Source organism: Myotis daubentonii, chromosome X (genome assembly GCF_963259705.1).
Source record: "Myotis daubentonii chromosome X, mMyoDau2.1, whole genome shotgun sequence".
Classification (NCBI taxonomy): Eukaryota; Metazoa; Chordata; class Mammalia; order Chiroptera; family Vespertilionidae; genus Myotis; species Myotis daubentonii.
In genome coordinates this window covers 39,728,745-39,744,851 of record NC_081861.1, presented here as the reverse complement: position 1 = coordinate 39,744,851, position 16,107 = coordinate 39,728,745, and the positions used below count along the sequence as shown (strand labels likewise).

Below are 16,107 nucleotides of genomic sequence, written 5' to 3'. Positions count from 1 at the left end.
TGTAGAAGAAAAAAAGATAAATCATTAGAAATCAAAGTCAGAGTGGCAAGTGCTCTTTTGGGGCTGGGCCCTATAACCTATGCCTATTTCCATCTATTGCCCCAGAGACCCAATGCTGAAGCTCAGAAGGATTAGTCATTCAATACACAGATATCAATTGGACACCTATTCTGTGGCAGGCACTGTGATTTGGAGTCCAGGAGGCAGGGAGGGGTATGACACCAAGACCACCAATAAGATTCAGCTTCAGGAACTATAATTAGGTGAACTGGTCCACAATTCCTTTCCATTATCATGAAATCCACAACGCCCTGAAAACCAGAAGGGTTTATCATAACTAACTTGGTAGCAAAACCAGACTTTAAACTGATATGAGGTTTTTTTTTACAAATCATCTTTATTGGCCTAGTGTAAAAATTCAGTTTATGGTAGAAATATGAAGGTGCTCAATTATGGGGTGTTCCTCACGACCCCACTGGGATGTTATATAACATATGATATGTGCACTATATTGCCTTCTAAAATAAAAAAGTCTGAAGTCTAAACACATCTAGCCTGAATCAAGGGTTCAGATAAGGGATTGTGGACCTGTATAAACAAAGCTAAATGAAAATATAGTGCAATATCCCACAAAGCAGGATGGGAGAATTTTCTAGGAATCATTAGTCGGAATCTATGGTAAGTTCAAATACAGTAGACATCACTGTGGACCCTAGTAGCTGAGAAATGTCCCTACTGTGTCATTAAGTTGGGATAAGACAGAGCATTTAGAATTTTAGATATACAGAAAGAGAAAGAAGGGTGAATGTTCCGGGACAGGGGTAACCATGAAAGTGACAATATCAAGGCAGAAAAGCCCAAGTCATGTTCAGGGGACTGTGAATTAACAATTTTGGCAGAAGAGAGGTCATGGGAAACCAGGCCAAAGGCATCTTGCGAGAGCTTTGAATGAGAACACTCAAGAAGCAACAAGGAACCAATGAAGGTTAGGACCTTCTGGCATTATAAGTCTTATCTTGCAAATCAAGTTTTGCATGTCATCTTTAAATGTACTTACTATAGTAGCAACTTTAATTTAGAATGATCTTATATTTTAGAAACATTTTCAACAAGAGGTGGACAAAAATTCTGCCTAATTCATAATAAACCACCAAATCCCACTATCCAGAACTCCTTGTATTTCCTGAGCATTCAAGTTAGTCAAAACTTGGTTGGATTTATCAAGAGTCTTTACCTGTGAAGCTCAAGTCACACTGGCCTAATGAAGGTTTCTGGGCTATTAATTGTTTCTGAATGATCCCTGTTGTCCCTGTCTCCTGATAAAATTTTCAGTTAACTGACCCCACATCCTCCAAAGGAAATGGGGTAAAAACTCCTGTGTTTTGTTTTTTTTTCCCCTGAAAGAAAACCCAGGCTGGTGTGGGCCCTATCAGTACAACAGCTGGGAAGAAGGTTCAAGAATGAAAGGCTTTCCGCACTGATCCGGTGGCCAACTCCATCTTGTGGGTTGCTTGGGAAACACATTTAAAGGCCTCCCTCTTCTGGATCTAAAGTTACAGAATTATAGGGAAGGAGCAGGTTCTCTCCCCTGCCTTTTTCAGTTTCATACAACCAGGCTCTTGTTTTTTTAGGCCTTCTGAGTAGAAAGTTCACCAAAATTCTTTTGGAATAGGATGTCTTAAATATGTGAAGACAGTAAAAATGCAAAATTGATGTTTTTCTTTGGAGATTTAAATTTTTTTAAATTGTACAATTCAGCCTGTATAGATGAGTATAATTTTAAAGATGCATGTGTACATGTGTGTCTTAGGGCGATGATACTACATTCTAGCTCAGGTGAGTAGCTAACTATTATAATGCACCTTGTTTTACAAGGGCATCTCTTTTGGCAAAATAAGTATGCCCTAGAAAAGTTTCACATGACTTAGAGTTATGCAAACGCTATATTTTAAAATGCCCAAGATCTCAATATTTAAATGAATTGTATGGTAAGTCTTCTCTTAATCTAATAATTGCTCCCTAATTTATCTGTTTTGAAATTTAACTTCTCATATATTGTTAACACAGTTAACCAGAGTCCAAAACAGTAGGGTTCCAAATAACCTGAAAATTTTTCACAGTCCTATACAATAGCATTTTATATTCAAAGTGACCAATTTGACAGTATAAATCTTAAAATGCCACATTATGCTCATTCTGGTTTTATTGCTAAGCATACTATTATTTATTGTTTTAGTTGCTTGTCCACCTGAATTAGACTTCCCTGAGGTGTTCATTAAAATGCATATTCAGCATGTCTTACTCTTTCAATCAAAGGTTAGTGCAGGAAAAGAAAGCTCAGGTCCTAGGATCCCACCCAGACAAACTAAATCAGGATCTCTGGGGGTAGGGAGCAGAGCTCTGTATTTTCCACATGTTCACCAGGTCATTTCTATGCATGCCAAGGTGGGGAAATTACTGGCTTGGAGTTTATATAGTACCTCTCTAATAGCCAAACTCTTCAATTAGTGAAAGTGTCCCATTCCTGGACAAATCTTGATTCTCAGGCACTTACTGTTTCACAGGTATGAATCCTAATTGTATTTGTTACAACATGATCTGACCTATAGACTCAAATGGATTTTTCTGCTTTTCAAACTGTAACCTTCCCCCTTCGATTTCTATAATTAACACCCTTTAAAAATCAACAGGAACTATAAGAACAAATTTTTAAAGGTTAAACCATGGGGCACACTGTCTGTTAAAGATGGCTCTCCTATTAACATTTCCAGATTAGCTTTTAGTGAAAAGCACACACAGAGACACACGCCCCCACGGCTTCAACTGGCAGCTCTAGCTGAACATCAGGTACTCAAATAACAACAATCATGCACCCTCCTTCCTTTGTTAATGTATTCCCACCTAGCCACCCACAGCCAGATCTTCTACAGAGAAAGTTCATAGCCACCCTTAGTGAATAGGAGTTCCTACTCTTAAAGTACATGGAAAATGCTTTTCCTTCACCCATGGAGAATCTGAATCTTGGCTTAAGCATTATTAGCTCATCAGTCAGAAATATTTCACTAAATGCAAGCTACCTGAAACACACAAAGTCACACAGACCCTATAGATTGCTTTTCTAAGCCACCAAAACGCAATCTTCCCTCCCTTTCCTCCCCGCCGCCCCCCCCCCCCCGCCCCCCTTGCTTGTGTTTAAAGGTAAAATCCAATTCTGCTGACAACTGGTTTTCTTGCCCCACCACAGGAAGTGGACTGAGTTCTCACATCATATGTTTAACAGAGGGCACCAAACTGTGTCTGTGGGACACCTGCTCTTGGCTGGCTAGGGGAGCTCTGCTGGTCCTAAAACTGTAAAGCCACATCCCCAGGCCACCTTCAGCTCCTGGGAGTCCAGCCCACGTCATGCCCTAGCTTTGCTGGGCTCTTGAGGAGGCTGACTATGGAATTAGTGACCCAAGCAGCAGGCGTCAGGCTTGTTCACTGCTGGCTTGTCAAAGGCATCCATCTTTTACCCCTTTCCCTCTCTTTGCTTCTCTCTCCCATTCCCACCTCTCAAAGAAAAAAAGAAAAGTAAGAAAACAACAAATACATCTGAACTCTTTGCTATCCTAAAAAATATATTAAAAGAATGAACCATCCTAAAGTACCTTCCTGTTTTCCCACAATTACAATTGGGAATTCATTTGATATTGAAAATATGAGCCAAATTCTAGAGTTAGGTTTTGGGGTTTAACAGCAGTGTGTGTGGAGTGTGGATACAAATGAGATTTTGTTTGTTTTTCTTTCCTCCACCCCCCCCAGCTTTATTGAGGCATAACTGATAAATAAAATTGTATATATTTAAAGTGTACAGTGTGATGGTTTTATATAAAATGAGGTTTTGTGTGCCCTGGCCAGTTGCTCAGTGGTTAGAGTGTCGGCCCTCGGACTGAAGGGTTGCGGGTTTGTCAAGGGCATGTACCAAGGTTGCCAGTTCCCTAGCCCGGTAGGGGCCAGTGGGGGAAGCAACCAACCGTGGTGTCTCTCTCACATAGATGTTTCTCTCTCTTCTCTCTCTCTCTCTCTCTCTCTCTCTCTCTCTCTCTCTCTCTCTCCTTGCTCTCTCCCACTTTCTCTAGAAATCCTTGGGTGAGGATTACAATAAATAAATAAATATATATATACATACATAAATAAATAAGGTTTTGTATGTAAAGAGTGCAGCAGTTTCCAAAGTGGATTGCATGCACCCTGGGAGTGGGTAAAACAATCCACTGAAGTATGGAAATAAACTATTAGAACTTTTGTTTCCTATTTGTTTATTTAAAGCTAGAGGCCAATGCACAAAAGTTGTGCAAGAGTAGGCCTTCCTTCCCCCAGCTGCTGGCACCGGCTTCCCTCTGGCACCCAGGACCTGGGCTTCCCTCGCAGTCCTGGCTTTGTCCAGAAGGTCGTCTGGAAGGACATCCGGTCTAATTAACATATTAAGCTTTTATTATTATAGATAAGAAAGGAATTAAGTGTTACAAATATTCAATAAACAAACTGTCATTGGCACCCTCCCTCAATGTGAATATCAGACAACAAGGTGAGCTACCTGAGGGAGGAGGGCAAGTTCCAAGCAGCAAAGGGTTGATGGAGGAGCATTTTATGTGTGACCAGATTGTCTTATCTAGTTTTAACTAAATTAGTCCCAACAAAATGGACAAGTAGTTCAGAAAGACTCCTGCTGAGAAACCACAAATTGAAGATGATCCTAATAATATAAGCACAAGCCAGCAATAAGAAAACAATAGAGTTGACACTTGTAACTCTTAGGATGAGCTTTTTGTCAGCCACATGGTGAGAGCAACAGTAAAAAACAATGACACTCATTGGTTGAGTTTCAGCCCATGAACCAAGAGGTCACTGGTTATATTCCCAGTCAGGGCACATTCCTGGGTTGTGGGCTCCATCTCCAGTGTGGGGCATGCAGGAGGCAGTTGATCAATGATTCTATCTCTCTATCCCTCTCCCATCCCATCCTCTCTCTTTTTTTAAAAAATATATTTTATTGATTCTTTACAGAGAGGAAGGGAGAGAGATAGAGAGTTAGAAACATCGATGAGAGAGAAACATCGATCAGCTGCCTCCTGCACACCCCCCACTGGGGATGTGCCCGCAACCCAGGTACATGCCCTTGACCGGAATCGAACCTGGGACCCTTCAGTCCGCAAGCCGACGCTCTAGCCACTGAGCCAAACCGGTTTTGGCCCATCCTCTCTTTCTAAAATCAATACACACACACACACACACACACACACACATCCTATATAATAAAAGCCTAATATTCTAAGTGTCTGGTTGTCCATTCAACCAATCAAAGTGTAATATGCCAATGATATGCTAAGGCTGTTCAACTGCTCACTATGATGTGACTGACCACCAGGGGGCAGACAGTCGACTGGTCGACCAATCCCTATGACATACACTGACCACCAGAGGGGAGATGGTCCAACCAGTAGGTTAGCATGCTGCTGGGGTCTGGCCAATCAGGACTGAGTGAAACGGAACAGACAGACCCTGGAGCCCTCCCACGGTTCCTCCCCGGCTGGCCAACCTCCCACATCCCTCCTATTCGTGCACTGGTGGGGTCCCTCGGCCTGGCCTGTGCCCTCTTGCAATCTGGGCTGAGGGACCCCCAACCCGAATGCACGAATTTCATGCACTGGGCCTTTAGTATGTATATAAAAGGCAAATATGCTAAGTGTCTGATTGACTGGTCACCATGATGCGCACTGACCACCAGGGCCCACACACTCAACACAGGAGCTGCCAAGCTCCAGTGACTTGGCAGCAGAGGTTCTTGGGTGATGCACCCCAAAACCAGAGCAGAGGGAGCCCAATTCCTTGCGGGGCTGTGCGATCCCATCTTCAGCCATGGGTTATGTTGTTTCTGGGGCACTGTTGGCCCTGAATCTGGTTTACTGCACACTTGCATTTGCATCCCATGCCCTGTATGACAGCAACTTTGCAGAGTGCCCTCTTGTACTCTGGGACCGCTTGGGGGATGTTGGAGAGCCGATTTTGGCCCAATCCCCGCAGGCCAGGCCAATGGACCCCAGCTGCGGGAGGGATCCCACTCACTCCGCAGACGCTGGGGAGGGACCGCAGGAGTTTGGCTCCAGGGCATGTCTGACCCCACCCAGTTCTCCCCCACCAGCCACCTTCTAATTAATTTCCTTTCAATGTGCACGAATCCATGCATTGGGTCAATGATGCAATGGCAATCTAATCATCTGGTAAGAAGTCAGACAAAAATATTCAAAATTATCTAGTGGATTATTTGAATAAGGATTTATAGCCACTATCTTAAATGACAGACTTCATGTTATGTGCACATCATTCTTTGTAATTTAGTTAGTGTTAATATAAAGATGTTAAAATTACTGTTTATTTCACTGTATCTAAATTTTGAATGTCCACTTTGTATATTTTATAAACATGTACATAATTTATAAAAAACAAATATACATATTTTAGGAATAAATATTCTACACATTTTTCCTGATAGGAGTGTAGGATCACTTTGGATCACAGAGTGTCAAGCTGCCAGGGACCTTAGATTTCAGGTAAGATCAGGAGACTTCTATTATATATTGAAAAGCAGATGCCCAGAGAGAAATGCTCAGAATCACACTGCTATTTAGGGATGGAGATGCTTAGTCCAGTGTTCTTCTTAATGAGCTCAGAGTTGTCTTTGTATATATTCATATAGAGATATATAAAGGAGGAAAACTTAGCAAACATTAGAAACTCAAACCGAATTGAAAAACTATTGAAGTAGAACCCAAATGTCTGTAGCCAGCAAGCTACTGAGACCCAACTATGTATTTTATACTTACAATAACTCCTGGGTAATAACCCCCAACAGTCACATTCTGGGTCCTGGTGGTTGCAGCAAGGCCCACCGTGAGAATTAACACGGACACAATCAGCAAAGTCACGGTGACATAGATGGAGTTTCGTTTCCTCCGATTGAAGGCTCCTGAAAGTACACAGAGAAACTGAAATTGTTCATTTTGGCTGGAGAAGAGATGGACACAAAGAAAAAATTACTAGTAAGGTTTTCCTTTCCTATTCCAACTGGTAACTGGGGTTATCTCTGGGGAGTGGAATTGTGGGGAAGAAATGGAGCTTTAGTTTTTTTGGCAATCATCAGGTGCCACATTCACAATAAAAATATATATATTTCCAGTTTGAAAATAAAAAAACAGAAGAAATCTTACCAGTTACATAACAAGAGCAAACGTTTGTGCTTTCAGCACTCTATAAAAGATGTGTCATACCCACTTAGTAGAGTGTGTTTTAGTCTAAATTATAAGGCATATGATAAATGGGAAGTGTGCGTGTGGATGTATTAAATGAAAATATTTTAAAGCCAATGTGTAACTAAGAAGGGCTTTTTTCATAAGCTGGAGATATGAAATTTCATTTTCGGTGTAAATATCAGAACCAAGCTAGGAACTGGGATTTTTTTTCATTTATCTCTGACATTTGCTACCTCATAAACTTTAAAACAGTGTGTTGGCAAGATTTGTCACATAACAAATGTGTGTAATAAAGTAAGTGTTTGGAGGCCATTAGTCTGCAAAGATATGTATCAGGGGAGGTAGATGGAGAGGATTATAACTTATACGTGTATAAGCTTATGTGAGGGTGACATAAATATAAATGATAAACCCATTCTCGTACTCAGTGCTTATCAGACATGATCACACAAACCAATATTTTTTTTGAAAACAGGCTTATTAAGTCAGATAGAAAAATGATATCTAGACTAGCTTTTCAATTTAATTTTTTTAAAGGAATTGAGCACTGGAGCACTGCAGCGCTGCTCCATACTCTTCATTTCTCTGACCTGGGGAGGGGCTCTCAACAGGAAATACCAGGCACGAGTTATCCTATGAGAATCTAGCTCTCTAGTGAGGATGAAGCAGTGGGGAGCCTTTTGATGGGGTCGCCCACCCAGTGGCTTGACTGTCATTTATGGGCCTAAAAGGGGCCGCTTGGGTCTGTTCACTGGATCCCGTCATTGGGGAGGCCTCACTGTAGCCTCAGGAAACTGCTGCCCAATGAAACCGCCTAGACTGCACCACTAGGAAGGAGGGGAGAGAGGAGTTGAGGAAAGAGGGAGGGAGGAGGGAACTGTTGGGATTCAAGAGGCCTGGTGGTGGTGAGAGGGATGGGTGGTTGCTGACCCTTCAGCCCCCAGCAGACATCCCCTTGTCTTCCCCAGTGCAGTCCCTGCAAGGCTCCAAGGGAGGTGGGAGGGGCTGGCGGTCTCCCCTGACGTCAGCCTTGAAAGTGAGGGCATGACTCATCAGGGTCATTTCTAATAGGATATTAGTCTAAGACTACTTTACATTGAAATGTAGAAGTGGCATGAGCATTTATAGGCACCCACGCTGCACCCTATTGCACCCGGGGAGGAGAGAGGTAAGGAGAATTGGGAAATGAGGCTCCCCTCCAGTGGTGCCTAAGTGCAGCCTCCACTGAGAAAACAGAAAGGACCACTAGAGAGATCTGTGACATCAGGGCCCTTTGTGTGAAAGGGCTATTTGGGATGCAATTGGCAAGCAGACTGATGGTAAACAGGATGAGCAATCCTGGGAGAAACCAGACTACAAGTGGAGCGGATAGAGGAGCAGGACTTATTTCACCTGTTTACCTTGAAGGTTAGTTAATCCTTCCTCTGGATTTTGAGGGGATCGAAATGATTCTCTAAACCAGGGTCCCTCCGTCTATTCAATAATAGATACTACTCAGTGAATCTTTCAGTTGGTTTCACAGAGGGACTTTGAGCTAAACTTACCAATATCACCTCCCATTCCTGTCTGCCTTTCTCCTTTGTCACTCATACCATCTCTGCCCCAAATTGGCAAAAGAGAGTAAGGGAAACATCTAGATATACCAAGGTTATCTTTGTGACACATGAAAGTATCTCTACACCTCACATGTAACCTTAGAGACTTAATTGGGGGAGTGTATGTGTGCATGGTCTTTCTGATTTTTTTTTTTTGTATCACTCGCCTGCTTCTTCCCCACATGGCTTTTGATCCTATTCACAGCCTTTGGGTCTCCTTTGCAAATATCACTCTAACTCTTAAAAGCACAGGAACCAGGTCAGAAAAGTGACTCAGCAAACCACATGGTGTCATTTGAAAATCTATTTTTTTTCCCCTGCTTTAGAACCTGAATTGAAAATCCAGTCAGCTGAGAAACCCAGGCAAAGATCCTAGAGCTCCACCGGGGCCTTGCCTCTAGTTAGGATTTGCTTTGGGTAAAATTCCTAAGAAAACTCTCCCATCACTAGGTTGAATATCTATTCTCTGTCCCCTCCTCCTCCCCCATGTCACCCCTTATTTTGCACTATAAAGACCATACTTGTGTAAATGAAATCATTTCTAGTTGCACTTGGGGAATGGACCATTTTAAGGAATGCTGGGGGTGAATTCTATTGAAAAGTGAAGAATCATCCCTCCATTTATCTTCAGTGTTAATTTGACTTAAAAGTCACCTCTACTTAGAGCAAGACAGACCTTTTCTCTGAAGGTGTGGCCCGGTCTCCTAAAAGGCAACTCATGTGTCTGCTTAGGACACTTTCCTGGTGGTTGTTTTATTTTGGAAAGAAGTAGAGCCCTGTTCTTATTATGGTACTATTTGGGACCTGTCTTAGATGTTCTTGTAAACAGAGGATCATCTGGTTCTGAATATGTCTAGTAAATGAACATATAAAAAACCCTCGAATACCACCAGGTACTTAAATAAAGCAGCAGGTACTTGAAAACAGTGCTTATCAGTGTTTGATACCTAGTGAGCAGTCAATACTTGTTGAATAAACAAGAGGCAACATCTCAGAATTGCTTCCTTTCTAATAAAACAGGCTATGGGGGGTGTGTATGAATAAATATAGGTAACTTTCATGGAATTGATTTTTTAAAATAGGGCACACCTGATGGCTCTCCAGAACTAAAAGCTTTCTTGCCAACTAGTGTCACAACCCCAATGTCTCTCACTAGCCTGTCTACTTGGTGCCCAGCATATTCCAGTTTGAATAACAACAACCTCCCCTGTGACGACAGCAATGAGAGTCTGAAATCCCGTCATTGGCATTGCCTGCCCCCCTCAGTCTGGCAGCCTCCCTGCAGGACTGCTGCAGCCCTCCTTCTCCGCAGTGCCCCACCTCCACCCCAGATTCATGAGGACCAGGATGCTCAGCTCTAGAAGCACCCAATTATTTGTTGTCTACACCCTTTCAAATACAGCCAGCTTCTCCTTCCTCTGTATTTCCCCCCTGGTCAAAGTCCCCCCACTCCATCCCCACATCTTGGTCTTTCCCTTCCTCTGAAACCTGTTCAAAAGTCACCTCCTCCAAGTGTCACCTTGGCCAAGCTCACTCTACTGGAGTCACTCATTAGTTCATGTCCCTGTGTTCCTAGGTACCTTACTCAGTAAGTATATTAATTATAACTGCTACAATTATAATTGTAATTGTGGGTCTGGTTCACAACACATCTTATGTCCACCAGTTTCAGGATTATGTATCTGACAGGAACACCAAGGTGAGAGTTGCCAGTAGGTAGAGTGATAGTCTCTGCTCACTTGTGTTTTACCTTGTACATGTTCTTGATTACCCTCCTGATTATAAATTATGTAATCCCAGTGCAGGGAGGATGGGGGCCCAGAATCCTGTTTTTGCACTGACTAATTTGTTGTTGTTGATGACTGACTAATTTTCGAGGCTGATCTTTTGAACTGATTAGGATTTGCTTACCTTAGCTTTGCCACACAGGGGGTGTCCCAGGAAGTCCCAGCCTTGAGCATCGATGGAAACAGGTGGCTGCCCACATAAGAGTCTCAAGGCTCTGCCAGTCTCCCAAACATTTCATTAAAAGCACTGAAATCCCCCCACCCTCATTTGCAAATCTTTGACCAGAGACACCCATCGGTGAATTGCAGTGTTATTTGAAGGAGTGCCCTGCTGTAGTAGAGGTGCCTTAGTCCCTAGGGGTGATGTTGCAAAAAGGGGGTACTGGGAAGGGATTAAGGGACACTGGAGTCAGATTACCATCTTTCTATTCCCAAGCACTTTGCTCAGCTCCAAGCTATGGACTAACCATTCATCCCCAGGCAGCGAGTAAGCAAGTAACTCAGCATATAGTGCAGACACCTTGGTTCAGTGTATCTGTGTGTTTTAAATTTTAAATTTTATTGTTTGGCTGTGGTTGTGTCTTGCCTGTAGGGAGAATCCCCTCAGAAATTCTGCCCTTGGAGACTGACCCACCCACTACCCTTCCACTCCATGCAAAGGAAGATGGTGTTGCCAGAGCTGATTTAGGCCTGGGCTGCACAGGGCCAGCGCCAGGAAGCTCCGGGGAGACTCAGTTGTCCAAAGTGTGAAAATCCATGGTTACCACTCCACTCAGGAATTTGCTGGAGCCCTGGATCTGCGGACTTTCCAAAGAGGGATGCATAGAGCATGCTCCCGCTCCATAAGGGATCCATGATTCTTTCCCTGCAGAATCTGGACGAAGCCCATTTAACTTCTTGTTGCGCAGACCTTTCAGGAAACACAAGATTGGCCGAAGGCCCCTGGGAGCCCAAGAATCTCTTCTTGTTCCCCAACTCACAGAGCAGTGTGCCAACTAGCAACATTTTAAGCCCTGGGCTACTAACCTGCCTATTCCTCCCCAACTGGATGGCCAGGCGCGATGGAGGGGGTGGGCTGCTTGGCAGGTGGTTGTGGTGGCTGCAGGCAGTGTACTGCAGAACCCCCCCCCCACACACACACACACACACTCCCTCCCCCCTCCAGCCCTCCTGCGCAGCTGCCTGGCGTCTGGGAGCCAGGACAGCTTTGGCGCCACAGCTGGCCAAGGTGAGGAGTGCATTGTGTGTGCGTGTGTGTGCACGTTAGGGAGAGAGCTGGGGGGAGTCTGGTACTGCTGGGTTCTGGTTCAGACCCAAGTCCTTGGCCTCATTTGTACCACGTTGCAAATAACTACGCCCTTTAAAAAAAGCAAATTATTATACTGAATATGCAAAACCAATAAAAATATGGATTTTTCCCCCATCTAGACTATAATTTATGAGGCCCCTCCAGTGAACTAATTTTGCTGAGACCTAGTCTTTTGCCAGCAATAGGGAGCTCACAGACTGGGTGCAATCCTCTCCCCGCCCTTCCCCTCCAGATGTTCCCGCAAATTCTTCGGAGAAGACCTGAGTAGACTAGATGGAAGGAATTCAAGACAGAGGGATTTTGCAGAATGCAAAGTATGTTGGAAAGAGAGAATTCGATTTGGTTAAAGTGTATCCGAGGCAATTTTTAAGATTAGGTGGGATCAGGGTTTAACAATCCCCTCCCGCTCTCCTGGGCTCCAAATTAATTTCTCCGCCCAATGAAATCATAGGGCTTGGGAAGGTGCCTAACAGCTGAGAAGAACTGGGTTTGTGTTTTGTTTGTAACCAGGAGAAAGCAGCTTTGAGGGACAACCAATTTAGTGCCTGGAGGTAGCCATCCCCCAGTTTTGATGAGGAAGGTGTTGAACCAAATCAGGCTAGTGGGTTCCCCCCTCCCCCCTCTCACCCCCCCTCGCCCCCCCTCTATTTCACCCAGAGAGGGAAAGTGCGATTTCAGAAGATGCGCGGGCTCGCGCTCGATCTTTTTTTCTCGCGCTCTGGCTCCCCCCCCCACACACACACACACTCACGCACATTGCATATCTTGTATTTGGATCATAACAGGAATCAAATTCAAGAAATGTTGATCCTGCCACTGCAGACGGCAGGGCTGGGCTGTCTTGAGTGAATCTTCAGGAATTCCCCTCCGGCCAGCCCCCCTCTTTTCTTCTCCCACCCGCCCATCCCCCAGGGTTGCGCAAACCTCCCGGTCAGCCAGGTGCAAGTCAGTCCCCCTCCCACTATAGCTCTGAATTTCAGGGCAGCTTCGATGGAGTTGGGAGGGGGCGAGGACCCCGCTTCTTCTAATTATTGTTATTATAGAGCTCTTAGAAGTGACGCGGACTTTGCAAAGAGAGACCGTCGAATGGCAAGCGAAGGCGCAGGTTGCAGGGAACTGTTTTGATCCCCAGACAGCTGGGATTTACCACCGGCTGCAAGTCTGTCGACACACTCACACAAACACACTCACACCCACACTCCGGGCAGGGAGATTCCCAGGCTAGCTGGGCGCTCCAACCTCAGCGCTTCGCCCCCTCCCCCGCTGGGCCACTCCCCTGGGGCTCTGGTCCTAGACCCAGAGGCTGGGGCGTGCAGACCCCCTCTTGAACCCAGCTCCCCGCCTCTCCAGGCAGTCAGGGCACTCCTTGTCCGGAAGGCAGTGCACTCACCCCTTGCTGCCGCTGCCTAGGAAGAGCGGCTGGACTTACCCATAGAATCGGGCAGGGACATATCGCTGGCCCGCTGCTGAGTCAGGGACTGATGCATGGTGAAAGCTGCCCTGCTGCCCTAGCCAACGACGCTGCTTCAGGCGTCCCTGGCTCAGGGCGCCCCGAGGAGCATCCTACTCAGTGGCAGCCGCTCCCCGTCTCTCTCAGAGAGAGACTGCCTGGGTTTGCAAGCTGCAGCCCAAGTGCCGCCTCCTCCTCCCCTCTCCTCTTCTCCCTCCCTCCTCTTCTGCCTCCCTCTGGCACGGGAGGCAGCAGCATTGGCGGTCCAGCATTGGTGTGCGCTTGCGCAAGACCCCCCCCTCCCCCTCGACCCCCCCCCTCCCCATCCTAGTTATCCACCTCCCAGCCTCCCAAGCCAGACAGGGAGCCGTTTTAGCCCCTTGGGGCCAAGGCTGCGCAGAGAAAGAGGGGGAGGCTACAGTCTGGGGCCAAATGGCCTTCTCTGTAGTTTGGAGAGAGGGTCTTGGGCAAGCATCGTGTTCTAGGATTTATAATTGGGGAGTGGGTAGAGTCTGAGGTTCAGAGCTGATGAACACACACACACACACACACACACACACACACACATTTGTGCAGGTTTGGTCTTAGTGCTTCCAGAATGACATAATGGAGCTGGACATAATCCAGAGAAGGGCCACTCTATAATCAAGGGGATGGAGGAGGGTGGAGGGCACTGCCATATGAAGATAGATTAAACAAACGCAGACTCTTCAGTCTAGAAAGATGAAGGCTAGGAAGGGATGTGACCAGAGTGTATAAAATTATGCAGAGATAGAAAGAGGGAACACAGCCTTCCTTATTCGCCACATCTGAGAATTCTAGAACCAACAGCATCCAAGAGCTAGAAGGAGATCCAGCTAAAAGAAATCTGAGTCTGCATCAGCTCCCCCGTTTGTGCTTTTGTTGAAGGAGCTTTTAAGTCAAACACCTAATTTTCTCATCTTAGCAGCCATGCAAGGCAGAAAGATGAGGTATCAAGAACCCCATTTTACAGATGAAGAACGTGAATCTCAGAAAAGGAATGAAAATTTCCTGTAGTCACTCAGCTAGCAGGTGGGATTAGAACCCAGTTCTGTTGGACTCCCAGGTCAGTGATCTTCCCACCATGGCAGCTTAACATTATTATTACTCTATATACCATATTAAAAAACCTAAGGAATTCATTAGCCCCAAGAGGTGCAATAGGATGAAAACATAAGTAGCTTTGGAAAGAGGATCAAGTCATGGCTGAGAGATCCACTGTGGATTGTTAAGGAAAACTGGGGATGAGGTGGCAATGTCCTTAATCTTTGAGGGCAGCCAAGTCCTTCTCCAATGCATCCTTTTGGACCCCGTTAGAATATTGGGCTGGGAGCATTATGTTGTTAGCCCAGAAGGGTGGTTCTGATGCCCTCAAAACAGTCGCAGAACAGGATGAGGCTTTGTTGAAGCGCCCAGAGACATCTGCCTGGTGGCCACAGGAAGTGGAAGGCGAGGGAGGGGATAACAGTGGGTGCCAGCTCCTTCAGGAAACTCCTCTCTGTGCATACCAGGGAATTGACCTGTTTGAAGGCATCCATCTCTCAAAGTGAGAGCTCCCAGGTTCCTTTTACCAGGTTTCCTTCCAACCACCTTCCCCTGATGATTGCTTGCAGCCCTTTCTCTGTGACTCCCCCCACCACCCCCACTACCCCACCACCCTACCCCCCCGCTGCCGCCACCACCACCTCACACACAAAAATCCATCTCAGAACTGAGCATAGAACTGCTGAGAGTTGATGAAGAGGAGTAGTTGTTTTCTCCCAGCTCTGTTTTGCTAATCTACTCTGAGACTTTGTTTCCTTTTGCAGGAAATGGAACCAAGGGCCCTGGCCCTTTCCAATCTTCCAAAGGAAGAAAAGATGCTTCCTGAAGGTTAAAAAGGAAACACTTTGTAAAGATCTTGGGCACACCCCAGGGGCCAGGCTGAATGCTGTGTCAGGTATTATTAGCAACCCTACGCTATAGATGTGGTTTAGAAATCTGTGATATATGTCCTAGATAGAGATGAGATGTTGTAGAAATGTGTGTCTTAAGCATGCTTGGCCTATGTGTCCGTCTCCATGAGCTGCACAAAGGCAGAGAGAAATCCCGTATTTGCACTCTTGCCATGTTGGTCTTCTGGTCTGTTTACTTATCTCTTCCTCCCCAATTCTAAATACCTCATATATTTAATGTAAAAAAAACCTCTGACAATCAGCACTGAATTCTCAGGAGTACTTCATAATGAACTGATTTTGTCTCTGTGAAAGTAGCCTGGAAGAAAAGAGGGTTTTATACAGGCTGGAAAAGACTGTTTTACACCTTCTTTAGAGATGTTTGGCTTCCCTATAGCAACCATATAGCTAGAGATCCCTAAAGAAACCAAATAGAAACTTGTTACCATGCTGATTTCAAGGGAGAGAATGAGGTCTTTTCATTTTAGAGAGAAGCACATTACTCATCAATTGACACAGAGGGCATATGTAATTTGACCTTTGTAAATCAAAGCCATATACTAATGAGATGCCCTTAATGGGGGTAAGCCTTGCTTTATGCAACATCTATATTACTGAATCCTGTGTGAAGATTAAAAGCTATTTTAGAAATTGCTACAGGAGCTGGCTATTTAAAAGAACTATGTATATTTCCTTTAGACTGTCTCCTGAGGTACCTTATG

At 45.1% G+C, this 16,107-nt stretch overlaps 1 protein-coding gene across 7 annotated transcripts in view; it reads right to left on the bottom strand.

The window, feature by feature from the left end:
• The window catches only part of TMEM255A (transmembrane protein 255A), a 77,967-nt gene extending 64,330 nt beyond the window's left edge, over nt 1–13,637 (bottom strand). For all 7 annotated transcript variants that reach the window (XM_059679483.1, XM_059679477.1, XM_059679478.1 and 4 more), the window contains exons 1-2: nt 13,410–13,637; nt 6,864–7,006 (exon numbers count right to left, since the gene is read on the bottom strand). In XM_059679483.1, the coding sequence (XP_059535466.1) occupies nt 6,864–7,006; nt 13,410–13,467 (201 nt within the window). In that variant the 5' untranslated portion in view covers nt 13,468–13,637. The remainder of the gene's footprint in view (nt 1–6,863; nt 7,007–13,409) is intronic.
• Nucleotides 13,638–16,107: the final 2,470 nt, after the last annotated feature.